General features: G+C 39.0%; 3 protein-coding genes and 1 non-coding gene across 5 annotated transcripts in view; 1 reads left to right on the forward strand and 3 right to left on the reverse strand.

Moving 5' to 3' along the window:
• Window positions 1-5,304, reverse strand: part of LOC140938981 (DENN domain-containing protein 3-like) — a 35,612-nt gene extending 30,308 nt beyond the window's left edge. The window contains exons 1-3 of the mRNA XM_073388537.1: window positions 5,192-5,304; window positions 2,889-3,018; window positions 1,737-1,901 (exon numbers count right to left, since the gene is read on the reverse strand). Coding sequence (XP_073244638.1) covers window positions 1,737-1,901; window positions 2,889-3,018; window positions 5,192-5,293 — 397 coding nt within the window. The 5' untranslated portion in view covers window positions 5,294-5,304. The remainder of the gene's footprint in view (window positions 1-1,736; window positions 1,902-2,888; window positions 3,019-5,191) is intronic.
• Window positions 5,305-7,807: 2,503 nt separating this feature from the next.
• On the reverse strand, window positions 7,808-7,880 carry Trnat-ggu (transfer RNA threonine (anticodon GGU)). The gene has a single exon. It is a non-coding gene; the product is annotated as a tRNA-Thr (tRNA).
• Window positions 7,881-9,636: 1,756 nt separating this feature from the next.
• On the forward strand, window positions 9,637-23,580 carry LOC140938982 (uncharacterized). The gene is made up of 14 exons (XM_073388538.1): window positions 9,637-9,782; window positions 11,948-12,206; window positions 13,485-13,762; window positions 14,303-14,419; window positions 15,887-16,000; window positions 17,395-17,508; window positions 18,118-18,231; window positions 18,414-18,527; window positions 19,299-19,412; window positions 19,969-20,082; window positions 20,808-20,921; window positions 21,899-22,018; window positions 22,106-22,393; window positions 23,410-23,580. Exons 1-14 carry the CDS (start codon window positions 9,761-9,763, stop codon window positions 23,415-23,417), a joined length of 1,890 nt encoding a protein of 629 aa, XP_073244639.1. The 5' UTR covers window positions 9,637-9,760; the 3' UTR covers window positions 23,418-23,580.
• Window positions 23,581-23,859: 279 nt separating this feature from the next.
• LOC140938993 (uncharacterized) lies at window positions 23,860-27,955 on the reverse strand. 2 transcript variants are annotated; one of them, XM_073388551.1, is made up of 3 exons: window positions 27,847-27,955; window positions 26,617-26,745; window positions 23,860-24,401 (listed from the first exon to the last, which is right to left on the reverse strand). In XM_073388551.1, exons 1-3 carry the CDS (start codon window positions 27,908-27,910, stop codon window positions 24,334-24,336), a joined length of 261 nt encoding a protein of 86 aa, XP_073244652.1. In that variant the 5' UTR covers window positions 27,911-27,955; the 3' UTR covers window positions 23,860-24,333. The 2 variants fall into 2 exon arrangements, with proteins under 2 accessions (XP_073244652.1, XP_073244651.1); XM_073388550.1 differs by having other exon boundaries at window positions 26,533-26,745.
• Window position 27,956: the final 1 nt, after the last annotated feature.

The raw sequence follows: 27,956 nt of genomic DNA on the forward strand, positions 1-27,956 counted from the left end.
TGGAACGGCATGTCATAGTTGTGCAGTTGTTGCGCAGTTTTCGCCGAAGAATGTACCCAAACGTGGAAGGCACGTGATGAGCTCATGAAAATCACTCATAAGAACAGTGATTTCGGCGCGATTTCTGTATAGGTGGATTTCCACTGCCCCGTAATTTTCACGCGTACACGCACGTAAATTTTACGCGCCTAAGTAAAGTAAAGGCAATGCATGAAAGGTCGCGCGTAAACGTAAAAGATGAACCGTGTAAACGTTTAAGTTGAGCGGGGTTCAACTTTTACGTTTCCGCGTGGCCTTCCACGCATTGTCTCTACTTTATTTACGCGCGTAAAGTTTACGTGCGTGCACGCGTAAAGACTACAGGGCAGTGGAAATCCACCTATACAGAAATCGCACCGGAAATCACTGTTCTTATGAGTGAAGCCCTCTCCCTTATGGTTTTCTTGTTAGCCTAATTTTCATACATAGTCTATTTTATTTACGCGCGTAAAATTTACGTGCGTGCGCCGCACGGAAAAATTACGTGACAGTGGAAATCCACCTTACCGGAGCTCAGTGCGCTGCAATCTTGAAAGTGGATCGTCACATATTGGATAGGTTTCTGCTTCTCTTCGTCGCAGTGTGACAAGAATTTAGACCGTAGGAGAAATAGGTGAGTAGGAGCAAGGACTTAAACCCACTGAGAGAGAAGTAACTATTCAGAAGTGAGGTAACGCAACAGACCCTCTCGGCTAACTGATCCGTTACCATTTCAATGCGTTTTGTGAACTGCTTGTTCCAGTTCTCTATTGATCCTGTTCACACGGTGCTGGGTAGCGTTTAATATCGGCACGAAAAGCTCTCCCGTATATAATTATAGTGTAGACATGGTCTTTTTCAGTTTGTTTGTTTGCCCCTTGACGTTCGAGGCATTGCCTTTACACTGCTAAAAAGTTATGGCAATCCGAAACAGTCACTTTAGCCTCCAGGAATACCTTAATGTCGTCGTTGTCGTAGTTTCAATTCTTGAGATCACTTACAGTGGTTTTGGAAAAAGGATTAGTAGAGAGGTTAAGCATCACGTTTACGTCAAACGGAAAACGCGAATTTCTACCACGTGACCAAGTTTCTCCTTTACTTGTCGTTCACTGTTCATTATTTCTACACATAAATTAGTAGTTTCATGCAATTTTATATCCACAAGAATTGTTTGGAGCTGTTTTTATCTAATCATTTTCTGTTTTGAGAAATTCTCAACTTGAGTCCGACGTTTGCCGTTTGCGGTATACATGAAGCTTAAACTCTCTAGTGTGACATTGAGAATGTCCCGTCACAGCGGGGATGTAGGCTGCGTGCTTTTTTTTTTTTTTTGGTATTTAAGCATTAATGTGACGTCAAGTAGCGTGAATAATTAAAACAAACGCTTTGTACTAACCAATCACGCCGTGTGCATTAATTTTTCCCTTTTTGTAACAGCAATTAGAACTACTGACTAGTAGTGATGACACTTAAAATAACCCTGTCCTTTCCAAACCCAGTTGCATCATCTCTGATCTGGATGACCTTGATCGAACCAGGCTGACGCGCATGCATATAAAGACGTAATTCAAAATGGCGCCAAAAATGCAGACGTATGATGAAAAAACTTGCTGAAAAGGTCACCCTTGAGCACCACAGGAAAACCAAGTACAACTGTACCACAAGATCCAAAGATTAGGGGTTGTGTTTGACCTTAGGCCAATGCAATAAATGTTTACCTGGAAAACAAAGAGCTGGCAAACTGTTAATGACATCTTGACCTAACGGTAACTCTGCTGTCTTGACTCTGCAGCAGGACAATATTGACCCACGGCGACGCTTTGTTGGGTTGGCTGGTTTAGTTGGACTACCCACGATCCCCAATTTAGGATAATATGGCTCTCCTGCCAACAGCAAAGCACAACAGAAAAAATAAATAGGTTTGAGGTAACAATGCATATGTTGTAGTTACATGTAATTTTTTTTTTTTATCTCAGGTAATTTTTCATTTTCTTTTGTTTCAGTTTCACTAGCATACATTACCGTGCCCAAAAACAAAAAAAGAGAAAACTTACCTGAGATAAAAAATTAACTACAACATATATCAAACATCTGAAGGAGCGTTTCATGCTTTATCAATGGTGAGGAACTAAAACGTCAGTGGGAAAAAGGGGTCCTTTGAGGTGCTTGGATATCAGACTAATCTGGAATGTCAAATTATAAAAATGTTTGGGATGGATCCAGGATTTATTCTTTAAGGGTGAAATAAATATCCTGGAGAGCGGGATCATCTGGGAGAAAGAGGCAGAGGGGAGGGGGTAGGGATATGCTCCCTTAAAAAATTTAATATTTTGAAATTTCAGTGCTTGGAAATCCACTTTCTAGCTTTCTTATGATCTGTGCGAAAGTTTATGCAACTACAGGATTGTCTTTACACCCAACCTTTGCGATAGTGATCAATTTCCTCTGATTGAGTTTCCACTGCTTTAACCCAAGTTCAGTACTTGCAAAATGTGGCTTCTGAATAATTTATTTGCAAACATGCATAATTATGTCCTCTCATTGTTCTTTTCTTTCTTTTCCTTTTTAAGCAAGTAACCATTCACAATTTGCCTATCTCCCATGATAATTCACCTTTGTTAACCAAAAATTTAGAAAAATCTTTGTTTTTAATTTCCCCTGGGTATTATAGTTGTCCCAAGAGAAATCTAAAACACTGCTTCTGCATTCTTTTTTGTTTGTTTGTTTGTTTGTTTGTTTTTTTCGGGAGGGGGGCTTATTACAGGAGATGTGAAAATGAGGAGTTTGACACAAAGTTTACTAATAATGAAAAGTTGTACAAGTCTAATTCCTTTGTTGATAACTTGTCCACCTATGCACTACGTACTCACCATTGATTTGGTCATATGGTGCATGAGGAAATGATGCTGTCTCTACTGACATGGCTGCCAACACATTTGTCTCAAACATGTTTGAAAACACGCGGGAGTCAGGGTCATTTCCTTTGGACACTTGTCTTTTCTGTTGTAACGAGAAAATGTATGTAGTAGATGTTGAGGAAAAATAAAATAAAATAAAATGACATCAAAAGGCAAGTGTAATTTTTAATAGCTAGAATTTTTCCCCAGCAGTATCCAAACTCTTTCCTAGGGTCCTCTCTTTCTTGTGCTCATTCTGGGGGACAAGTAGGAGAGAATGCTGGGAATGAGTTTGCAGGGCTACCCTCCTCGCTACGTTACTCTGAGGTCTTATTACTTCTGACAAATAAAACTCTTTCCAACCAGTTTTTGAGTGGGCAACAATGCATACTGAAGTTACAAGAGAGAGAACAGTGCACTAGCTGTTACCTGTCAATGTAGAATGCCCTTTGAAATTTATTTGGCAATATTATTATTTATTTGTGGATGGTATAATAACAAATAACTTGAGAAACTTTGAGATTCTTGGGACACAAAAAATAACTGTTACCCTTGGGACCAGTCATGGAGTGTTAATTAGCCTTACCGGTGTTATTCACTCAAAATATTTCCCCAATTCTGATTGGCTAAAAGCACATGCGTAATTCACCATAACCAGCCACTGATGACCAAATTTGGAAGAATTTTGCGATTAATCAACTGATGACGTCAAAAGTGCAGCTTCCTTGCTGGTTAATGCACTGTTGACCGAGACGACCTGGGGACAAGGTTGAGTTGTTTTGGTTGTGAAAACAAAAATGGCGGACATTTCACTTGTTTCAAGAGTAAGAACTAGGTGAAATAATAGCTAAAAACATGGCAAGAACAGCAAGAAGACAACTGGAAGGGCAACATCTGCTATTAGGAGAAAATTATTTTGCAGAGCTGAACAACCCTAAACGTGCACTATTAAAGATGACCTTGACATTGATGGAGGCAAGCATGTTTTAGCTATGTTTTTAAACTACCAATGATTTTGAATGAATAATAAAACAATTATTGTATTCCGCTTTCGTATCAAATGAAGAACTATGGAGATCTCGGAGGAGGTTATCAGCCGATAACACCCTCCTTGATCTCCATAATTCTTTAGCCTCATTCATTAATTGTTAAATATAACAATAACTATTATGTACTGCCTTCTGGCAACAACCGACCAGCCCATTCCTGACAAACTGTTTTTTGCCAACCCCCATCAACCCTTAATCCACGATACACCCATACACTCATCTATTAGGGGAATAAATTTTAAATTCAAATCTAATACAGTCAAACCCTGTTAACACTGACACTCATGAAGGGGTCATACAGATTGCCCCTAAATTGTCTGGGTTTTCATAAAGTGAGGTTTGACAGTTACTAATACACATGATATTACTCATCAAGTTAAGAATAGGCCACATGCACTAAAAGGTCACGTGATCAATGCTTCCTTTAAACAATGACTTGAAATCTTGCTGATGCCAAAAATTGACAGAGCACATAAAAATTATCTTACATCCGAAATTGAAAGAAAAATCATCTAACTTTCATTTTCATGAAAACGATGCCACATGACCTTTTAGTGCAAATGGCCTATTAAAACTTGAGGCTTAAATTCTAACCCTGATATTTTGAAACCTGTGTAGCACTACCCACTTCATAAACCACTTTCCTTTGAACATTTAATTTATTTAAATGTATGAGGGTCACAAATTACAATCTGGCAACAGAAATGATTCAATGAAAAGTAGCCTTGTGATAAATGGTCATTGTCACATGATTTTCAGAAGGTTTTTTACCTTTTTCTCCATAAGGTGCCAAATAATTTTTATAATGACATCTGTGAATTTTTTTTTCCCATGTGATCATCACATGAAACATGTAATTGAGTAAAGCAAATGAAATGCAGACCCATCAAAGAATTTCAATTGAAAGTGTTTTAGAACTAGGAGCTTCATATAACCAGACACTTTGAGGTACACAGAGTACGTACAGTGTATTTTGGCGTCAAATACAGGTCACCCATTTCCCTAATAGTTATCAACCACCAGGTACCACAGCATTTTTTATTCCCTTTTCATTCACTCTACACATATCTTTCGGGAAAAATGCTTTTACAATGTATATGACAATTTAATGTCAGATTTTCTAGAAAAAATGAAAAAAAAAACTGAAGTTGTCTAATAATATGTCTCTTGGCGTTCAACATGTTTGCTTTTCTGGTGGTGGATTTTATAAGAAAATCATTAATTTACCTCAGGTGAATAAGCAGGTACAAGGCCTGTGTCTTGGTCCATACCGATCACAATGCAGATCTCTATGAGACTGTTTAACATCTTGTGGCAATGATGTTCCATTGTGCTTCTTTCTGCAACAATAAATGACTATTACTATAAGAAATAAATAAAACCTGGCTATACAATCCATTTTTAAATATTTTGAAAATACCTGGATGTCATATTTAGGTACTAAACTGTACACCAGTCAAAGTATTGGAGAAGAAAGATTTGAAAACTTTAAACGTTTCTTATTGCACTAACATAATAAGTAACACTAGCCAATGGAAAGCATTAGCAAGGCCACTACAGAAGAGTTTTGTAAAGAAAGGCCATAGAGGCCAGTTTGGAAGATTTGTGAAGAATTTAAAGATCAGCAATTGGCACAGTTTTCAAAGATTGCCACTGGATGGAAGAGATGATTTAGAGCCTGTTGGAGGTGGGGGACCCCAGGTACGTGAGGTAACCCGCTTGGGTGGGGTAACCTGCTTGTCCATATAATCTCCCATTTTAATTTGATCATGTTTACATGATAGGTGGGGTGACCCGCCATATTTTCACAGGAAAAAATAACGGATTCCCATTTTTGGATATTTTAGGGTATTTAAAGAATACCCCCCAAATTCCAAATTGGGAAGAGTGAGACAAGTCCCAATCAGGGAACTTGGTTGGGAATTCCCTGGTTGGGACTTGTCTCACTTTGCCAAATTTGGGATTTTTACGGGTATTCTTTCAATACCCTAAAATATCCAAAAATGGGAATCAGTTATTTTTTTCCTGTGTTTACCTCACCCACCTGGGTCCCCCACCTGCATGTAAACAGGCCCTTATAAGGAACTTCTGTGATAAAAATGACAAATGCCTGAAAAATGACAGGAGCCACCTGAATCACCTCCTCCCCACCTCCCAAATTTAAATATGAACATGGACAGGTTTGTTCAAGCTGGCCATTTCACAATAAAAGCATGACTTAATTAAACAATTATGCTACAGCTGTATTTAGCAAAACTAAGTTCAAATTTTGTCACAATGTGCCCTGTAACAGAAATGACATAACTCAGAGTTCAATTGCAAAAGTATGAGGCAATATTTAAATGTTGTAAATTCAAAAATGAAACTTTACAAATTCTTCTTACTAGCTAATGAATGTGTTCACATGGGTTTTCAGTGCAATATGCATGTATGCCCTTCAGCGGAAACAGTCCATGAAATGGCGGATATCTGTGGATATCGAATAAATTTGGGGATTCAATATAAAGAACAATATAATCGTGATTCTTAGCTTTCATACAATCTAAACCATAAAGGCTTAAGTGAACTTACTGTATTTTCTAGTCACCATGTTTAAGATCGATTGCACAAGCAGCGGGCTCAATGTTTTTGGCAAATGTGATCGAGGCGGCGCAATAAATGCATTTAGAACATACATCTATTTCCAAATTTCCTACCTGGATTAGTAGATTTAGTTGGTTTAAAAACAACTTATTAAACTCATATACAAGTGTGATAACAGGTAACAGTGCGAAAATTGTGGAAATGAAACTCACCGTGCAAACAAACTTGCTTTTCAAGTTTCTTCTTTCTCGAGGTTAGACTTCACATAAAGCAGGCAGAAGTTAGTATTTCTGACATGACTATCAGCTCTTTAAAACATAGCGACCAAACTAAATCATTTTACGTAAATAACTAAAATTCGAGGTGAACTTATAAGGAAATCGCCATTCTTGGGAAAGCGGCTTTTCCTCGAATCGATAGTGTTAGGTGACTTCCGGACACATACACAAGGGCTAGGCTGACCTGAGTGTGATCCGCTGAAAAACAGTGAAACAGGAACAACGTTTAATTGAAAAAAAAAAGTTATTATTATTAATAATAATAATAATAATAATAATAATAATAATAATAATAATAATAATAATAATAATAAATAACAAACTTGGTACATCTAATGTTGACAATGTTCACTTGGATATAACAAAAAGTTTCGAACCTCCAAACGCAAGCAGATCAAAGCCACTTAAGTAAGTGAAAGTCTCTCGAATCAATTATATTTGAGGGGGTTTTGACCTTTCGGTTTTTAAACCTGAATAAGCAAGATGGTGACGTCTATAGGTAGGGCAACTAGACCTAATTTGCATTGCTAAGACATACATATATCGTTGTGCCGTAAAGGTAGAGCGTAGACAGAGGACAGAAACCGTTTCTATATTATATAACTGAATTCAATCAGTGATTGAATTCAGTTATATATACATTTTTGTTTTTGATTTTGCTTGAATTAACACGTCCAATTTCTTTGTTACCATGACAATAAATATTATCTGTTCAAGTACCGTATTAAAAAGAATTTGAGAAAAAAGAGTGAAATCATGTACTAGAAAGTGTAACTGACTAACCCGTAGTTGTGGAAATTAAGGAGAAGGGGAGGGCCTGACTTCCTAACGATGTGCCACTGTAAACAAAGAAGTGTGATGATGTGAAGTATACATGAAATAATTCATTTTTGAACTGCGGTTGTAGATGAAAGTGAAGAATGATCATCGCATTAAATTTTCTAATTTAAGCAATTGGAAAGAAGAAGCCTGAAAAAAATCAGGGCTTCAACGGGATTCGAACCCGTGACCTCCGCGTTACCGGTGCGTTGCTCTACCAACTGAGCTATGAAGCCACACATTGGGAGCGAGGTCAATGTACTGCGATGATCATTCTTCACTTTCATCTACAACCGCAGTTCAAAAATGAAATATTTCATATATACTTCACATCATTTCACTCCTCACGGGAGATGTGAACTGAATAGTCAGGTAGCAAAAACTTCACTTGAAGGTGGTCTGGTAGTGGGGGCATGGTATAGACCAAGGGAGCTTAATAGCACGCCTCCACTTACAGGCCACATTCCCCCAAGACAAATATCATTAAAAATTTAGAACATTTCTTAATGTCAAGAGACTTTCCACCCCTTCGCAGATTCGCAGTTTTGTTACTTCGGGAGTAACTCCTGGAATGATCTGTATATTTGGTTTTGTTTCGGCTGTAAATTCCCTGATCTTGATAAGTCCCATGACCATCAACTTTATTTACCAATCTCTAACCTAACGATGGCATCAGCGCTTTGAAAATTGTTCTTTTGTGTTAACTCACGAGAAGCTGACGTAGTGATGAACTAAACCTTTTATTTTTTGGTCTTATTACACTGCAATGATGATCTCGTGATTAAAAGGAATCCCACGGCTTCAGTTTGTTCCGCATACTTTGCATATTTTTACAGGTCGTTTATTCTCTTCCGGGTTTGACTTAGATTGTTTTCGTAACCGGAACAAGGAGCTAAAATTAAGCTACTTTTGAGTACCTCATCTCTTAAAACTTTTCTTCGAAAATCTCTTGGATACTCAAAGCAATTTCCCTTACTGAATCGTGGCTCCGTTCCGGCGTGACAATAATATAATCGGATGAGCGCATAAGAAATTCCATTCTTAGAAGAAAATGGTGAGATCGACTTCCTGAAACTTTAATTATCATCATTCCCAGAATTCAATTTAATCGATACAGAAATGGCAGACGATGTTCTAGCAGTACACAGGATAAATTTCACGTTTTGTCGAGGATGTGAACGAAGACAACGACTTTCTTTTCCTTTTCCTGGACTTCGAAATAGTCTTTAAGAATTCAACTCCAGAAAAAAATTACAACAACTGTCCGTATTGAACGAGGAATAACAGTGGCAAAGTTTGAAGCAGCGCGAATTCACCTTTTTAAGTGACGTTTTCGTAGACGTTTTATTGTTAGATGTCATGTGACCTCGAAGCCAGTGAATGAGGGCGGGCGCAGTTGGGAAAAAATTTCCAGCAGAATAACAAAACAATATATATGATCATATATCGATTTGCAATCTAACACTGCGAAAGCTGGTCCGCGACGTGCGGCTTTAAAGGTTTCAAAAGTCTTTCTGCGGTTTGTATTACAACATATTTTTCTATACCGTGTTAATATTAAAAACGTAAGGAACCGATCAACCACTTTCTTTTCCCCTTGCATGAATAAGTACCAAAAAACTCATATAAATAACAGTGTCGTCATACTTTGTTTCATTAAAGGGGGCTGTCTAGAGAGATATCCGTAAATTAATTTGGCCATGGGCCTGTGAATTTTTATAGGAGGTTTGGACTTCACAATTCGGTCAACGACACATCTCTCAGCTACTGATCTGCCATTTACCAAGCACTCGATCCGGCGAAGAAATGTCAAAAATGATGGCAAATCTTGGTAAAAACTATACTGACCGTATCTGATTCTTCAGATGATATTACATCTGGCTGTAATTTAAGAATTCGGGGGTGGGTGGCAAAACTAAACGCCGGCAAAGCAACGTTATATACACATAGCATCGGTCTTCGTGTGAGGATTTATCACTAAGTGAAGTGAAAAGATCGCTGCTCACAACATTGAATTTAAATCACCCCCACGGTTCCTTATCCTTGTCTGTTCGATCCCCTGCAGTGTTCGCGTGTCTGGGCCGGTTTATTGCTCCGCAGTTTTCGCGTAAAAGGAATGAAGGTTCTAGTCCATGGAGGTCAGTATTCTTTAACACCAACGGGGAATCCCTACATTAAGATCTCTCCTCACAGATAACCCATCCAGCCCCAAAAAAGGTTGACCACACCACCGGGCTTTACGTCCCCTACTCTTTTCGGGACTCTCTTCTCTTTTTGTTGGGTTCTTTTACGTCCCTTAGCTTAATAATCAGATAAATAAAAGTGCTGTAAGACGGGTTCTATGATTTTTCGTCCTTATCATCCGTTCGACCGTTTGCAGATGTCATTACAAAGGCAGCACTGTTTTAACAAATCATTTAGCTTTGAGTAATCTTCGTACAGTTTTGAACGATAAACCGGCAGAACTTTAAAAACTGTCGACTGCTTTAAACTGAATTTTAATTGAACTTACTAAGTTCAATATTGAATTTTATGACCTATCAAAAAACTAACGTAACATGCGTGCCCCATCTTCATAGGCTGTCACTCGTCTATGCCTCGGGTAAGAAATTGTTTACTTGGTACATAAAAACAGGTCCAGAGGCATCGAAGAAGAAAATTAGTTACTGGAGAGTATCACAACTGTGCACGGTTTCATATTTGGATTTGTCATTAAAATAGCTATCAATTCAACAGTCGCGTCTTCTTTCCGTTTCTTTTTTTTTCTCGGTATTTTCCTTTCAACGCTTATCACCACACGATTTATTTATAAAACCAAACGTTATGCATCTAACTAGAAGCTATACTGTCTCAAAACCGATCAAGACTGATATCGTCATCGAATTTAATTTCGACATTCAAGTGCATATGTTGATGAGGAAGCATATCATCGATCTCCCAAACGGACACAATTGATCCCCTCCCAACTAGGGGGGAGGGAGGAGGCCTAAACACAGTGACATCGTGTGCGTTCGAATATTGTTACAAGTAACACCTAGTTATGATTTTCTAGTTTTGAGAAAGAGAGGGCTGACACCATTCAAAATCTTTCAACGTCTGTAAAGAAAGACATTTGGCGTTGGCTAGAGAATTCTTATTTTAATTATTAACCATTACCAGTTTTACTGGGATTTATATTACAAACCACTTGTGTTAAGACACAAATAGTGTAGCCACCTGATCAACATGTGTTTTGGGTTTTAAGGGGAAGCGTCATTATTGTTAAATAAATTTTAATCATTTTTATTAACCAACTACAAATTAAACTTGGCTTTGCAAAGCAGTTTTCTAAACCAAAGCACTTTTTATCATGTGCAAAACTGATAAGTCGAGGTCGTACTCAAGCATAATGCTGACCACACCTAAGGGAGATAGTATCATGACTCAAAATGTCGCGCGAGCTGGATTTCTTGGGGAAGATTTCTTTTGATTCTTCAAATGCATGATATTTTGCTAAGATTCAAAAAATTAAAACTGAACGCAAAATACCTTTGATGAGTTTTCAGATTAAAATAAGTGGAATGAATTCAGTGATATAGCAAGTTTGGTTATAATAACTAGAGAATTAAACAAGTTAATCGGCCATCACCGAGCCATCATTAAGGAAAAAGCAGAGGTCCTCGATGGCCAGCTATACTATGTTTCAGCACAAACTAGACCTGCTCAGTTTCAAAAATTTCTAAACCAATGACCAGACACAACCAAGAGGCTAAAACCGCTTCTCTGTTCATCCACAATATTTAAAGGCTATTTTAGTAACATCTTCGTTGCCTGTGTACAGACGCCACCTGTGATTTTCTCTTGAGGGAGGGGGCGCTTGTGCACAGGCTATACCTACATCTTTGTGATACGTCGAGAGGACTGTGAATCCTTTTTAAACTTTGCAGTGTTAAAGTCCTTAAGCCGGCCTGATTATCCTTTTAGGTCTTCCCTTAAACACAGAAATACAGACCCTAGAAATCGTAACCTGTAAATTGAGAGAGACCTACAAGTTAACAATTTTTTTCAATTCAGGTTTGTTTGCGGGATATTTCAGTTTTTCTTACTCATTTAGCCCCTTCTTCTAAAGGTGTCTGATGCCGAAGGCTCGTAGGGATGTGAAGATTCTTTTTTTTTTTGGCTTATGAAGTTCATGTTATTACTTTAATTTGATTGCTTTTATCACAAGTATAGAAACGGAGGCTTCGCTTTTAGCCCCGGCTAAATATATATATATTTAAGGCCATATTAGCAACATCTTTGAATCCTTTTGTTAACCTTGCAGTGTTATTGGGGGTGTTTCTTCTGACGGTGGAGGCCAACCATTGTAGGAAGGTGGATTGGTGGCATTCATTTGACAAGAGAGGCTGGTCTAGGTGTAGTCACTCTACCGAGTACTTGAATGGGATCTACAGAAATGACAACAAGGGTCATAGCGATGGATTATATCTGATCGAGGAAGGATGGTGCTGCAAGGCTCCTTCGCCGAACCAGCACCAGCCGTCACATTGCAAGATCGCAAACTGGTGGAGTGTGTTGGACAGGTCAGTGAGATCAGGTTCCGCCTGGTGTCCAATCTCTTACCCCTTTGCATACCATTTTTGACAAAAGCTGACAAAAAAGGTACCCCTATTTCGTATACTTTCCATAGAGCGATTTTCGTATGTCTTTGAAAAATGGTTTCGGTAAGTGTTCGTTATTTGTTTTATTAGCCAATGGGTGAAAAGAACAAAACATGGACTTTTCCCGCCAAAGAAAACCCTAATATGGAGAAGGCATTGTTCGATTGACCAATCGTGTTGCAGTATGACGTCAAAGCGGTTTCTAGAAAGTTCTTCGGGCATGAAGTTTTTTCAGCCCAGCGTTCGCTTAACCAACCAAAAACCAGGTGCGTTTGTATCCGTTCGATAAACCAATCAAGTGGCTTTATTTCCGTTCGTTTGTTGTTTCTGTTTTGTTCGCGCGTTTTCATTTCAAGGTCATATGAAAATCGCTTTAATCTACAAATGGCAGCCCTTTCACATACCTAATTTAGAACTTTGTAGCCCTTTTAACTGTTCTAAATGCACCGTCTTAATTTAAAATATGAATAATCACATAACTAGAACATGGTCAGAACGTTTTCTCGACTTTTTCACTGAGCATGATAATATGCACCTGGGCCTAATTTAGAGACCGACTACCCCTTATAGGCCATAGGCAGAACTCCCGGTATATATGCCGCTGGTTTAAGACCGAGATGTTTCAAATATATCAATGCGTACTTGTATCCGTGTGCCAACAGAAAGTTGGATGATGAAGGGCTCTTATCGAATTTTGAGCTCACAGTTTTGATCACACATAACTCTTATTTAATTTTTTGCATACAATTTCTCATAAGATCTAGAGTGGTCATATGAAACGGTTAATGTGCATTGTCACTCATGATATTTTAATAATGACCCGCATTGTTAGGACCCCGTTAAAATATAAACAGGACCTCACAATAAAATTAAAGGGGCGTTAGTGTCTTTCTACGTGTTATCGTGTTTCTCACAATAATGGCAGTATCTGTACTAAAATACACAAGCCAGACATTTAAAGATACTTGTGCAGTTAAGAAAATCGGTTTCACTGTTTTCTTTATCAGCAATTGCTAAATAATTGCATTGAAATCAAGCAAAGGGGCCTCCATCCTACCTGGGGGTTAAACATGGAATCTCCATAGAGAAGCCTATTTCTTTTTCAAGATGACCGGTCCGGCCGACCAGTATGGCGTCAGTCTGACTTTTCATATCTAATTAGCGCCCTAAGAAAAACAGCGAATGTAATTATTTTTTCAGAAACCACCATTGGGCACTCTGTCCACGTGGCTACTTTCTGCAGGGATTTTACCGTACCGATGGTCAATGGCTGGGTAACATTGAGAACGGCCGATGCTGTAGACCCAACAACTTACCTAATAAATACCGGCATTGTTATGTTAAGAACGTCTATCGTGCGTTTGACCACAAAGGATGGAATAGATGTACGAAGGATCATTACATGGTTGGTCTATACAGAGGAAGTTGTCACTTTTTAGGCTGTATTGAACGGTTCAAGTGTTGCAGCATGATCGTTGGTCAGTACATTTTTTAGCAGTTATTGCATGAGGTTGAGTATAATATGAAGAATTATGCAGATCAATTTACATAATTATTTATATCACTCGAAAGCCAAGTCATATATTACTTGTTTTGTTATTGCATCTCTGAAAATATTTCCAAAATATTTCCAACTCAGTGAACAAAACGTGCCATCTATATAAACTGTTCGCGTCTTCATAACTCCGTTTGCACTGTTCTTGGTCAGCCGGAAGAAAAAGTTCAAGTTAAAGGAAAGGTATCATCAGTGAGTCTTCGATCGTGACAGAGCGATGAAACCTATTTTGCTTGTTTTGATCACGATCAGCCCCTTTATAAATGTAACTATTGAATCAAACTTTGATTTTTAAGTCGACTGGTTTTATTAAAGGTGTTTGACTGAGGAGTGCTGAAGGAAAGACAAATCGGCAGCACAAAATTTGTCCTACTTAACGTTATGGAAGGTTTCATTTTCCTTAACAGACAGTCGAACGCCTAGTTCTGTAATTATATTTTATCACCAATTTGCTTTACTTTAGATGTGAACAAGTGTAACCAAAAGCCATGCAAAAATGGCGCTACCTGTGTTAACCTTCAAGGAGCCGATTACCGGTGCGATTGTAAATCTGGATTCACTGGCAAAAACTGCGAGCAAGGTTTGGTAGTATATGATTTTATTCTCTGCCGATAAATTGATTTATCATTCGAAGCAAATTTTTCTTTCTTTTCATTGGCCGAGAGCCCACCTCGTGCCCTGCAAAGGTCTGCTCACGCGCAATGCCGTCCAACAGTGTTTGGCTGCAAATAATATTCTGCTCATGCGTCAAGGAAACCGTGCTTTTCTCCTTCTTGCGTCCGCTCTTGCGTGAAAATGGCAGATTCGCTTCCCAAGGATATTCATTAAAGAAACAAACTCGGTGATCGAATGATTAATCGGCTTTAAAAATGCTGTTTCGTACCAGGGAGTACTTTAAGCACAAACGTTGTCTTCACAGGATGTTTCGGATTGAATTTTTAGTAACATTTAACGAAGTATGTCCGAGTGTTGTCCCCGGGGGGTCGTTAAGTGCTGATTTAGCTGCACACATTCGTTCTAAAAAGTGAGAATAGACTAAAACCGAGTCTTCTTTTCAAGATTAGGCGTTGCTAGTAGCGTTATCCAAGAACTCAAGTATAGTGTAATTAATATCCAAAGAACGAGCTCTTCGAGGCAAGACTGGCCCGGAAATTCCTATATTCCTGATGAAATTCATTTTAGGAAAACGTAAAGTTTCTTTTTAGGAAACGTAAAGTTTTATGTCCGCAATGCGCCTGATTTGCGCTTGTGTAGCTGTACCGATTTGGCGCCAAAAATGCAGTCGCGAAGGACCTGGCGACGAATTAGCATTTTTGTATAAATAGGCGTAATGTATTTTTAATTAGACTCGCCTTGCAATCAACCGGACACAACCGTTGAAAGATAATGTAAAGAGCCGTGTTAAGATGTGTGGATTACCCAACAGAATTGTAAGTAGCATTTCGCTGCGAATATTTCAGCCTTTAAGTGCAATTTCATGCTTAAAACGCAAATCTTTCATTTGCTTTGCAGTTTGACTGTTGCAGATTAAGTTACCGTTGGCAACCAGTTCAGAAATAAAGTGGTTATCTGTACATCGTTGTAGCCTTCAAATTTAAGTAACGCTTCGCTACGTAAGCGCGAACCAGCGCCTGAAAATAGATGACTGAGGAACCCAAATTGAATTGTTTTTTACAGTGTTTAACTGAGTGTCCCTGACATTCCGACTTGGAACGAATATGCAGAGAGCTTTTAACAGAATGCTTTACCTTGGGGCAGGAAATTAGCGGTGACTTCACACTAGATCAATGCTTAAAAGTATTCCGTTTAATTTTCCTGCCTGTCTCGGGAGAAATTTAGGGCACTCGTGCATAGTTCGTAGACTAACTGATTGAAAGAAAACTGATCATGAAGACTTTGACGTCATTTGAATCTCCCGACTGAGAGAGTTATACCTTTTGAAGACAGCGGATCTGTTCTTCTCGGCCTTGCCAGTTTAGTAATGGGCGGGACTATATTAGGATAAGTTTGATGGGGCTAATATTTGACCTTTCGTTTACTATTCCAGATATCAATGAATGTGAAGCAAGCCCTTGTAAGAACGGTGCCACATGTGAGAACCTTTCAGGAAGCTATCACTGCAAGTGCAAATCCGGTTACACTGGCAAAAACTGTGAGGAAGGTCGGAAAAGAATAAACTGGCTGAGTTATTCATTTCTACATTATTTTTCTACTTTTAATACCACCTGGTTTTCTCACCACAATTTTTTGGGAACCTTATGTGGAAGATTTAGGCTAGGGTTCGATTCCGGTGCCGGTGTGCCAATCAATAGAACAATCAATATAAAAAGTCATACAAGCTAAAAAAAAAAACAACGGTGATCTTGTAACGAGCCATAAAAACATTGCATGCAAAGCAGAACCCCCCCCCCCCCCCCCCCTCCTTACTTCACTTTTTTAACGGTCTGTCCCCAGCCAATTTCCCGGGAAACTGTCCCTGAAAAGCCCCGAGGAGAGTGTTTGTATTTGATTTATTTTCTCCATTTGTTTTGTATTACAGGCAGGTCATTTATATTATATTACAGATTTGAAGTTATTATTCTTAAGATTTAAATATCGGATTACAAGAATAAATGGAGAAGGGCAAGATATAGTGAAACTAATAATTACATGACCTTCGATTAAATTACATTTACGAGAGAAGAGAAGTATATAAAGTATGAAAATATATATAAGAGAGAGAGAAAAAAAACACAAAAATATATAGAACATACGAGGGTCGGTGTGGCGATGATTAATACTGAGCAAAATAATAGTAATATAGTGCTCTTTTAAAACAAACATTATGATGAAAAGATGGAATCATAATGTCATTTTATTTCGAGGCATAGCCCTTTTCTTATCAGCAGTGTGAATGCGGTGGTTCCCTGGCCAATCAGGAGATCGAACGTGTTTAGTGCTGTATATAAAAGACTTGTTATATGTTTCGTGCGGCCCTTCCAACTATTACCATCAGCCTGTACTACTAAGTAACATCCCTTTGACGCTTAGTTGAAAATTTTTCCCACCACCTCCCCAGTCTCCGACCTGCCACCGTCTACATCTTCTTATAATTTTATCTCTTTAGTTTGTCGTAATTATTTGCTAATTTGTGGCGGATTTTTGTCCCCACCTTTCTTGAAGAGATGTTAATTAGTTACTTTTATCATTGGTTTCAGTTAAAAACGTCACGCTTGTGGCCATTTATCCCAAACAGCTGAGATTCTTGCTAAGGTCATCTCTTCAGCAAACCAGTGCGCTACCATGCGGAGCTCTCAATCGTTTTCGTAAATTCGGTTTGGGAAAACTCGCAATAAAACAGTTTTTTAGTTGTCTTTTCACGTATAGATAAATGAATATCATACCGAAAGTAACATCCTATTTGGTCATGCGAAGACGAGAGTGGATAACAAGACTGGATAACAAAACATATATTTTGCCACTTTCACACCTTCATTTTTTGTTTCCTTTTTTTCTGCTTCGGCTTTGGGAGCATTTTAAAAATAATAGTAACGCGTATACTTTTTTGTTTTGAAGACATTGACGAATGCCTCGACGAACCTTGCAAGAACGGTGGCACCTGCGTCAATATTCTGGGAAGCTATCGCTGTAATTGCCCATCCGGTTTTACTGGCAGAGAGTGTGAAAAAGGTCAGGAATTAAAATTTTAGTTCGCTTAATGGATGAATAAATTCCATCTTTCCAGGCTTTTTTCGTTGTACACAAATATCTAAGTAAAATGTTTTGAAATCACAGAATGACGACACGTCATTTTTATCGCATCAAGGCCGGTTTTTACTACAGCAGACAAAATGGTGGAAGTCGTCGGTGACAATAAATGGCATTAAAAAGAGGAAGACGAGGCGCTTCGTAAATCCGCAAAAAATAGGTTTACTAGTTGGAGTAGAGAGGAAACGTTCTGGAGAGAAGCGACAACCGCTGAATACGTCTGTGTTCGCAGGCAGGCATTCGAACGGTATCACACATGAGTCTAAGGCTAATTCCTGCGATCTAAATTGAGCACTATTTTCAGCAAAAGCATAATGCAAAACATCGTCAAAGAGTTTATCTCGTGTCAGCAATGTTTGTTAACGCCACGTATTTTTATAACTTCAACGACCTAAACAGTACAACAGGAATAGGATAAAACAAACAAACAAACAAACAAACAGAAATCGAGAACGAGCAAATTAAGAGATCCTGCTAAATCTATAATGTCAGGGAAGAGGTGATAAATGACGGTTCCTTTTGTTCATGTAGACATCGACGAATGTGTTGACGAACCATGCAAGAACGGTGCTACCTGTCTCAATCTTCCAGGAAGCTATCGCTGCGATTGTAAATCTGGTTACCATGGCAAGAACTGTGAGAAGGGTTAGAAAACCATGATTGTCTCTATAATATCTTCCAATACTCATATATGTATTCAGTCTCTTTTAATAATTGTTGTTTCTAAAATAACGAGAAAACGTACTTCGATCAGTTACTGAGATACATTACTCGTTCGTTGGTGGAGATAAATGTAATATCAAAATGCTGCTTTCCTCTTCTTGCAGACATAAACGAATGCCTCAACCAACCGTGCAAGAACGAAGCCACATGTGTCAATCTTCCGGGAAGTTATCGCTGCAAGTGCACATCTGGCTTTATTGGCAGAAACTGTGAAACAGGTCATAGAAGAATGGATCGACTTTTTCAGTTTTACTTGTTCAGGAGCTCCTAACTTGTTCCGTTACTAGTCCGTTTTTTCTTTCGTAGATGACAAATGAACCGGTAGATGTCTTTTTTTCTACACACCCTTATTTTGATTGTTGCAAAGCGCCTTTTAAGTCTTAATTACCACTTTGAAAACTGGGATAAAAATTTAAGGAAAACTTTGAGTGATGACATAACACCCATGCCCTGTAACTATATGACAAGGTCACTTCAGGAAAGATGACACATTTTCTAATTTTCTGAGCTCTCAAAATCCTTCTAGAACTTACGAAATTATCCGCCGAAGATTGTAAGCGACCACTGGCATGTGAGCGGCCATGTTGGATCATGCTTAGCAGCCTGGCCTTCTGGTGTTTCGTCCGCTTCGCTGTTTCTTCGATCCTTCGTTGCTGTTTTGCTAAATATATCTTTCGTGGCAGCTTTCCCCTAATTTCAGGGTGACAATTAAGCTATAGTCATGATCAAGTCAGGAAATCTTAAACAGATCCAAAATGGCGGCTCACGATGCTGTGTTTTTACACTGCTTGGAGAAAAATTATGTCCTTTGTCAATGAAACTTGGATTTTGGATTCCGGATTCCTGGAGCTGTATTCTGGATTCCAAAGCCCAGGGTTCCGGACTCCAAAAGCAAAATTTTCCCATATTCCGAATACTACAAGCCATAATTTCCCGGACTCAGGAGTCGCTTACAGGGAGCGAAACGTGGAGCTTTTTTCTTTCTACAGACAAAGACGAATGTCTCGGCAACCCTTGCAAGAATGGCGCTACATGTATGAATATTCCTGGAAGTTATCGTTGCAAGTGCACATCTGCTTACACTGGCAGAAACTGTGAAAAAGGTCAGGATCGAGGAGATATGATATTTGGCTCTTAACTATCCGATAACTGAGGCCCAGCCGGCATTTAATCGGCTTTCCTTTTTTCAAATTCACTTTCTCAAGAGTTCCTTGAAGTCCTTATTCTACATTTTAAAATGATATAGACGAATTCTTGCAGAAGTAAAGAGGTGAAAAGGAGACATGAAAAGGAAGCAACTAACAAAGCGCTTTGGAATTGCGTTTTCACGCGCAGATAACTACCTATAAAGACCTTTTTTTATTCTCTATTGGCTCGCTGAAGGTGGAGTTGGGACTTATCGGATTGTGTAAAATTTTAATGCCTGAGCTGAAAAGAATGTTTATGTTTTACGTATATGTACAAATGTGCAAAATTGCCGTGAGATAAACGAGAGCACACGGGAACGCAGAAAAAATCAGAGAACAAAAGTGACCAAAAGTATTCAACAGGTTTTAGGCAAAATTGACTGGGAGAACTGAAAGACTGCACGGAAGTGGTTGAGTGATTAAATAACAATAACCATATTAACATGATACTTTATCCTTATGATTTGTGCAGACATAAACGAATGTCTTGACAAACCATGCAGGAACGGTGGAAACTGCGTTAATCTGCCGGGAAGTTATCGTTGCAATTGCAAAGTCGGTTTCACTGGTAGACACTGCGAAAAAGGTCAGTATGGGACACATTGATCGCGTTATAAGGTTTATACTTCTCCCTCGTCTTGATGAACTTCTATTGAAAATATAGCCTGTGAGAGAAGACGCACACGCACCTTTCGGCTTTTCCTTCACCCGCTGAGAAAGGAGCGTACGTTCACTTCTGTCTGTATAAGCATGATCTCTTTTATTAATTAAGCACACCAGCTACAGTTACGGAATCTGCCACCATTTCAAATTGAAAAGTAGACGACCTATGTATACAGATCACCAATCTTTTAAAAATGCAGCTTAGAGAACTGTCGTGATAATACTCCATGAACGCTAATCGTCACAAGACAACTGACTTCCATGACCAAAAAACATTTAACGCTCCATTTTCATTGTGCACTGATATCTCCATAGACACTAGTACCTACTACTACAAAGAAACTGCCTTTGGTAAAAGAAATTGGTTTCATGCTATTAAAAAAAGGACCGACTTCTCTTAAAATCCTAAAAACGAAAAAAATAACAAATATCGAATCAGATTGTGATTTTACATGTGTTTTCCGCAGCTCATAAAATAATTAATAATCTACTGGTCGCATCTATTTGTACTGCATGGCTAAGAGCAAATTAACGTACTTAAAAAGTCTCAAGTCAGAAGGACGTTAGCCTTCCCAAACTAAAAAAATTTGGAATAAATAAAAAGAGCTCACAATTAGTGGTAACAAAGTGATACTTTCTCTCTTATAGACATTAACGAGTGCCTCGAAAAACCTTGCAAGAACGGTGCCACCTGTGTTAATCATCCGGGAACTTATCGCTGCAATTGTAACGGTGGATTCATGGGACGCCACTGTCAAATAGGTGATGCTACTAATCCAGGAGTGTAGTATCTCTTGGCGAATCATCTTTACACTATAATTCACAGTTACCAATAGCGTGTGGTCATCACTCTCTAATCAAACTTTTAACACAGAGACTCTGACTAAAGATCTTAACATAATTAGAGATCTCTGCAAATTTTAACCCCGAAATCTGGAGACTTTTGGAGAGACTATCGGTTTTTAAAATCTCAAACTCTGCATTTTGCCATTCAGAACTTTAAATTCTGAAGGTTTTGATGGCTGATATTTCCTTTTAAAATATATAGATCACTTAGTTAATAAGCACTTTCAAAGTTTGAATTTATTCATTCGTATCTACTTCAAGCCTATGGCTCCAAAAGTCCCACACAATGATGACGGCATGATAAATTCTACCGCACCGAAATTTCCAAAAAAAAAAAATAGAATACCCGACGCCACCCACCAAAACTTGAACTTTCTTTAGTGTTTCATACTTATTTACTTTTCTACGAAAACAACCGAATGTTGTTCGGGCATGTTTAGGCGAAACAATTACGACTTATTAATTTGTGGTGAGCAAGTATATCCATTTTTAACTGATCAATCAGTCAATCAACAAATTAATTTAACTACGCTATAGTCACAACAAAAGCTGATTTCCAGGCGTGGCGTAGACAAACACACATTAAAGCGTGGTGTTCACTGTCGGAATGCAAGATGTTACATAATTTCAGAGAATAATTAATTAGTACAGACGTAAAAATTTACAGAATACACCTTGTTTTACAATATGTGTTGGTGGGAGTTTTGAAGAATAATTAATATAAGTTTAAAATATTCCCACAAACAAATTATGGAATCAGAGCGATAGCCTGCACACCGCGAGAGCTTGCTCGCAGGCTGCTATTTTAATTTCCCATTTGATTTCACCATTTTTATATAACACCGCTCTCAAATTGAATATTTCATTATTAGACTATTTGCTTCTATCCCTAGATATCGACGAGTGTTTCGAAGAATGCAATCCTTGCAAAAACAGAGCTAAATGCGTCAATCTTCAAGGGAGTTATCGCTGTGATTGTAAGCCTGGATATTCTGGAATCAACTGCGAAATTGGTGAGAATCAAGCCTTTAGTTTGCCTTGGTCTGTTGCAAAAACTCCCAAACTATCATGAAACCGTGATACCTTTTTTTGTGTTGTAGACTTTGAAGGAGTAGGCTGCTACAAAGACACTGCACAGCGGGCAATCTCTTCTCTAGAAGGAAAAGATCCCGCTTTGGATGGCAATTACAAAACTCGTAAGAACCCGATAGCTAAGTGCGCTTTGGTTGCTCGCAAAAGAGGTTACCGCGTGTTTGCAGTGCAGGATGGAGGATGGTGTGCAGCAAGTGCTACTGCCGAAGAGACGTTTAACAAATATGGGAAGAGCAGCGCATGCAAATTAGACGGCCAAGGCGGACCTTGGGCAAACGAGGTCTATGTTTTTCAAGGTCAGTCAGGAGCCCATAAACCCAGAGCGAGCAACTTCCATGTACTTGTGTCACGGCGTTTTGTCCAACCAGTTTATTTTTAGAACGGTATTGGCGCGAACTTACAATATCATTGTTTTAAGTCCCACAAACTAGTCAGAAAAACCTAAAGACCTAAAAATGGTATTTATTACCTTTTAATGACGTTTAGTTTTCCTTCTTGATATCTTATGCTCTGAATGCGCTCATAGACGGAGCCGTGATTCCACTTTAACGGGAATAAGTGCGGTAAAATGTGTCTAAAAATAAACCAGTCCATGAAAACGCCGTGACATAGGGCACATAGGCCTAGTATAGGAGTTGTTCGCTCCAGGTTATAAGCTCCTGGATCAGTATAGAATTTCATCTTTCTTTCTTCAACAGGGAGGTCCCATTCAGACTCCTTTAGGAACCTCATGACCTTATGATACACCGTTTCTGCTTACAAATATGAGTCGGTAGGCGAACATATGTGCCTTTAGTTATAAATTATATAGGCGACCTTAAAGGCTCACAGACCCCTACATCAGGGCACAATGCGTTACGGTTCGTTCGATCCGTACGGTCCGTACACATACGGAGCGTACATCTCATTATTACATCAGAGCATGTAGCGGTGGGGAAAGGGAGTTGAGAAACACACGCTCGAGCTCCCTTGGTAGAATTGACACTCATCGCCAGGCTAGACTTTGGAACATTTAACACCAAGGCTGCCACCCGTAACGCATAGCGCTCATTGACAATCTCGACGATCCTACTGAAAAATGGGGAAGGGATGTGAACAGTCTGCAGGCGACCAAAATTTCCCATATGTGGTAATGGCATCATCGTTATCCTTGGTAGCCTGACCGTATTTCCGAAATATGAGCGAGCAATTTATCTACTGATGTTAAAATTATCATTGGTATCATGACGGCAGCTTGAAGTTTTAAAGTAGCAAGTGAAATAACACGGTTTGTATAAATCAGAAACACGTTATCTCGCCATTTTGTCTACAGAGATTTAAGGTTGATCATCACCCGCTATGCAGGATTGATGGAGTTGCAGTTTTCTTCCAAGATATATTACCCTGCGAGCAGAGGAATGCATAAATGAGAATGACATAAATAATTAACGATAACTGTAAACTGTAGAACCTTGAAATAAACTTGCACTGTCAGAAAACGAAATTGAAGTTGTATACTTATCATTTTGTGTTTTTGCTTTTCCTATATAACAGCTAGGATACTAAAAAGCCCCTTGGCGACAACCATTTAGGAACGAAAAACCCTCATTTTTGGACCTTTTATCGGCCAGTCAACATGGAAATAGCTAAAAAGAGATTTGCAACGTTAAGGGCCTTTTTGTCTGCTAATGTCATATAAATATGCTAAAATTTAGAGGGATTTTTTTGCAGGCCCTGGAGGCAGGCCCTTATTTATTTTTTTTTCCATTACCTTTCAATTCATTTTATCGTCTTTCTTTTGCATTGAATTTTGGCTGACTAACTTTCCAGAAAAGGGACAAATTTAAACTGTGCTAAATAGTAGGCGGTGAATAGGAAAATTTGCAGTGCATTTTTCCCTAAAGTGAATTCTTTGATCTTTCCAAAATATTAGACTTATGCGAACACTTAAGAAAGTAACAATTTTACTTGCATCAGGAGTAAAATATATTATAATCAAACAGTTTTTTTAGATCGTAGTGAAACCTCATGTGACATGAGGGAAAGGAGAATATCGAAAGCCTGCCATGCAGGCTAAACTGTGACACATCCGAGAAACCCGTAAGAGGGGGAATTGCATGTTGTTGCATCCTTTGTCCTGTTGTTGAGTCCTTCGAGTCTCCTTTGTCACTGTATATATCTCGGTGGCATGCTGTGGTATGTTCTCGCGGACTGAAAAAGCTGCAAGCTAATCCCCTTTAAAGAGAGTCTGGGCGTTTTAGAACAGCTCGTCCTCGATGAATCTTTCATAGTTCATGTCATCGTTATACAGTTCAGGATTATCGGCTGCCAATAAATCAAAAGCGTACATAAGAAAATGCCGGATTGCCTATTACAATCACCTCTCTCTTAACGGAGATCTCCATAGGACGGACACCTTGAGTTGGTCCCTTCCTTTCTTAACTCCTTTCAGTTGACTCTATAAGAAGGGCATCTCTCTAAGACCGACACTTTATTATACCGGTCCCAAAGGTGTGAATCCGTCTTGAGGTGGTGTTACGCGGGACGATTCGCAACAACAATTTTCAGCGCAACACAGCATTACAGCATTGTTGCGACATTCTTTCGAACGGTTGCAACATTGTTCCAACATTGCCGGATAACGCTGTGTTGCCTGAAAATGGTTGTTGCATCGTCTCCTGTGACATCACCTTTAGAGAGAGCTGACTGTATGGTTATGTGCCTAAATCCATGTCACGAGACAAGCGATTCAAAGACCAGCTGAAAATAAAAAAAAATGATCAAGTCCAGTCAATGCCAAATTATAAAAAAATTTCTCCCCCGACTACCTTCACCGTTCACTGACCGTTGCCACCATGTTGTGTAAGAAAACGAAAGAAATAGCGCTTTCTACTAATGACGTCACAAATTCTGGTCCCTGCTGTGACTCAGACATTAAACCTGACCAGTGTAACAGTTTAGTATGGGAAAGTCACGTTCGGCAACAAATTTTCGTCGTCTTTGAAGATGTTTATCGTTAAAGGAAACAAAATCGAGCTTGGTTTCGATAATAAATATCCTGAAAATAATCAACTCGTGCCAAGACAGCGTTAAACGCGGAAAAAACTGTACAGATGAGTGGTTTTATTTCTTATGCGGCGTCCTAATGCTGTTGGTAAAATTATGTTAAAATATGTGGAAAGCAGGGCTTCATAGCTGTGCGTGAAACGGTGCATTTGGTTAAATTTATAGGCAAAGGTTGCTCAATTTGTTTTTCGAGTGCTTATGTTACGCTACTTAGTACTACAGGATATAAACTAGTAAATATTTGTCGCAGATTCATATGGTCTACCTGGCCGCACAACAACAGAACAAACTTAAACGATTTGCGGTTTGTGCTAATATTGGTGTGCTTTTCACCTTAGATATTCTGTCACAGGCTTGCTAGAAGCACCATCCAAACTCGATTTTCTCTTTAGCAATTTCGGTTTTGGAGTATTACACAGCCAATAATGTTATGTCATGTTTCAGTGCATAGCGGTGCTTTCTGCCTAAGACAGAGAGCTAGGGATCCGATATTTCAGTAGCCTTCTTTGATCGAGTCGATTTATTTTCTGGTTTTAACTATATTGAGTTACTGGACCAGGTTTTGCTCCCAATAGCATTAGTGCCTTTTATATATTGGAATTATGCTCAAAAAACATTTTAAAAATGCTCACTGTGAATTTTATGAACAATTTTCATGTCGGAAACGTATGTTTCCCATACAAAGCCTTGGAGTAGAATGCAAAGTTTGTCTGAGTCACGCGGGGGGGTCTAAGGTGACAAAACCTATTTTTAGTAATAGTATAAAGCGCTATTATCCATCATTCTATAACTACTAACAGTTTTTGATTGTTCTTCCCGAACTGAAATAGATCACATAATTCCTTATACTCCCTTAATGAAGTTGTTTACACCGGAGCGCCGGGTTTCTAGAAAGATGGTCAACCTGAAAGTGATCATGAGCAAACGTCGATTTGCTCAGTTGAACAAGCTTTTGTAGGCCGGGATAAATAACACTAATTAGTAAAATCCAGCTAGTGGTCTATTATCAATGCTGTGTTCTGATTGGTTGAGCTACTACTAGGCTATATGTTATAGCCCCCTAGTAGCGAAAAGCGCGGGCTTTTTGGCGGCAAAAGGATTAAAGTCTAGCTTTTAACTAGCTAAAATTTTTTATTCTCGATATTTTTGACCAACTAGTTGGATTTTACTAAAACAATTATTTCTCTCTCCCTCATGGCCTCTGAGTCAATAGCACATTCAGCCTTCGGCCTCATGGGCTATTGACACAGAGCCGGAATTCGGGCTTGAGGAAAACCCAGTAATGCCGAAGTAATGTTTACCGGACTTAAAATGACTCCAACAGTCTCTAAGAAACTTCAGAAACGAAATCGCATACTAGTTAAAATTTTAACCCTGGGTTAAATCTAACCGGCTTTCAAGGAACTGGATCCAGAGGTATTTTTCTTCCCTTGCTGCAGTCCGGCCACTTTGATCCCCTTTTCTTCTTCTGTACCTGGCGATTTTTCGAAACCTTGTTCGTCTCCAACCGCAGTATCATTTTTTCTAGGGCTCTCGTCCATGATAAATTTCTCTAGCCTTTGTCGTAGTTTTCCATCTTGGACACTGTCTATTGGCAGCAGAACTTGGAAAGAAGAGGAGCGAAGCATAAAACGTTTAGTTATTTACGATTGTCTTAAATTAAAGTATTGTGGGTCCGTGATATAAAGATGAAACACTGAAATAGACTGAACATATCGAGTGTAGGTAAGAACCCAAATCGATTGAATTCTGGATGACCGAAAAACACAAAGAACTCAGGGCTTTTCAGGCATAATTTACAACACTGGTTGGGGGACTTTGCCAGTGCTTAAGGTGCAGTTTACAAGTAATGAAGGAATGAGTAATGATGCCCCCATACATGAGTGTGAAAGTGAGATAGACCACTACACTGGGCAAGACGTTCCCTACTCTTTACGAACAGTGTTTGGGTTCTTTAACGTCCCACAGATTTTTTATTAATTACAATTGTGCAAGGGCTTGTGAGACGGGGCCTACGGTTTATCGTCCTTATCTGAGAAGACTAGAAAGTCAACCCGTTTGCATATGTTATTACAAAGTTATTTAAAGACCCTGAGTGTTGGTCCGAGCGGGGTTTGAACCTACGGCCTCCCGCTCAGCAGACTGGCGCTTATCCCACTGAGCTAACCGGGAGGCAAGCAAATCCGTGTAGTCTACAAGAAAACCTAACAGAGTATACTTAAAACTTTAAGAAACCACACGAAATTAAAAAAAAAATCTAGTACGGCTTGTAGTCATTTATAATTATCACTTTTGAAAATGCGAATAATGAAAATCGATTTAGCGATCATTTTTTTCGACAGAAATTGTCCTCTCAGAACTCCACTAGAAATCGCGTTTCAGAGCATCAAACGCCACTTAGTGGCTTGCGCTCTCGCCGCTCGCCGCTCGCGTGAGTCGTATTTGAAAAGTTGAACCGTCTGTTAAACTGGGTGATTTGAGGGATAAAGGTAAACGCATGCGCATTTACTGTGAAGAATGAGGTCAATGTGCATTACCAATCTTTTAGTTTCAGAACTTCTACGCCCTTCTGAACACACCGACTGCAATTCAACGGACGTACAAAGATTGTTAAGCTTAATATAAGCTACCCTACAAAAAAGGCAGCAACATGATTCAGGAACTAGGGAAGTTATCAAAGCTAAATATACTAAAGAAGCCTCACCTTCATCTGAATTTGAACGAACAGAGGCGAGGAAAGCAAAGGCAAACGCCAAAGAGGGCTTCATCTTGAAAAACAGATTGAAACGAATTTTTATGCAGAAAAGCCTCTGT

The sequence above is a fragment of the Porites lutea genome, chromosome 5 (genome assembly GCF_958299795.1).
Source record: "Porites lutea chromosome 5, jaPorLute2.1, whole genome shotgun sequence".
NCBI lineage: Eukaryota > Metazoa > Cnidaria > Anthozoa > Scleractinia > Poritidae > Porites > Porites lutea.

Excerpts from the sequence above, each read along its gene's own strand:
- LOC140938993 (XM_073388550.1), bottom strand. The coding sequence starts at position 27,910 with ATGAAGCCCTCTTTGGCGTTTGCCTTTGCTTTCCTCGCCTCTGTTCGT. Across the intron at positions 26,746-27,846 it reads TCGTTCAAATTCAGATGAAG|TTCTGCTGCCAATAGACAGT; the intron begins GTGAGGCTTCTT and ends CTTCTTTCCAAG. Across the intron at positions 24,402-26,532 it reads ATCCAGTTCCTTGAAAGCCG|CCGATAATCCTGAACTGTAT; the intron begins GTTAGATTTAAC and ends ATTTATTGGCAG.
- LOC140938982 (XM_073388538.1), top strand. The coding sequence starts at position 9,761 with ATGAAGGTTCTAGTCCATGGAG. Across the intron at positions 12,207-13,484 it reads TGGTGGAGTGTGTTGGACAG|AAACCACCATTGGGCACTCT; the intron begins GTCAGTGAGATC and ends TTATTTTTTCAG. Across the intron at positions 19,413-19,968 it reads TGGCAGAAACTGTGAAAAAG|ACATAAACGAATGTCTTGAC; the intron begins GTCAGGATCGAG and ends TGATTTGTGCAG.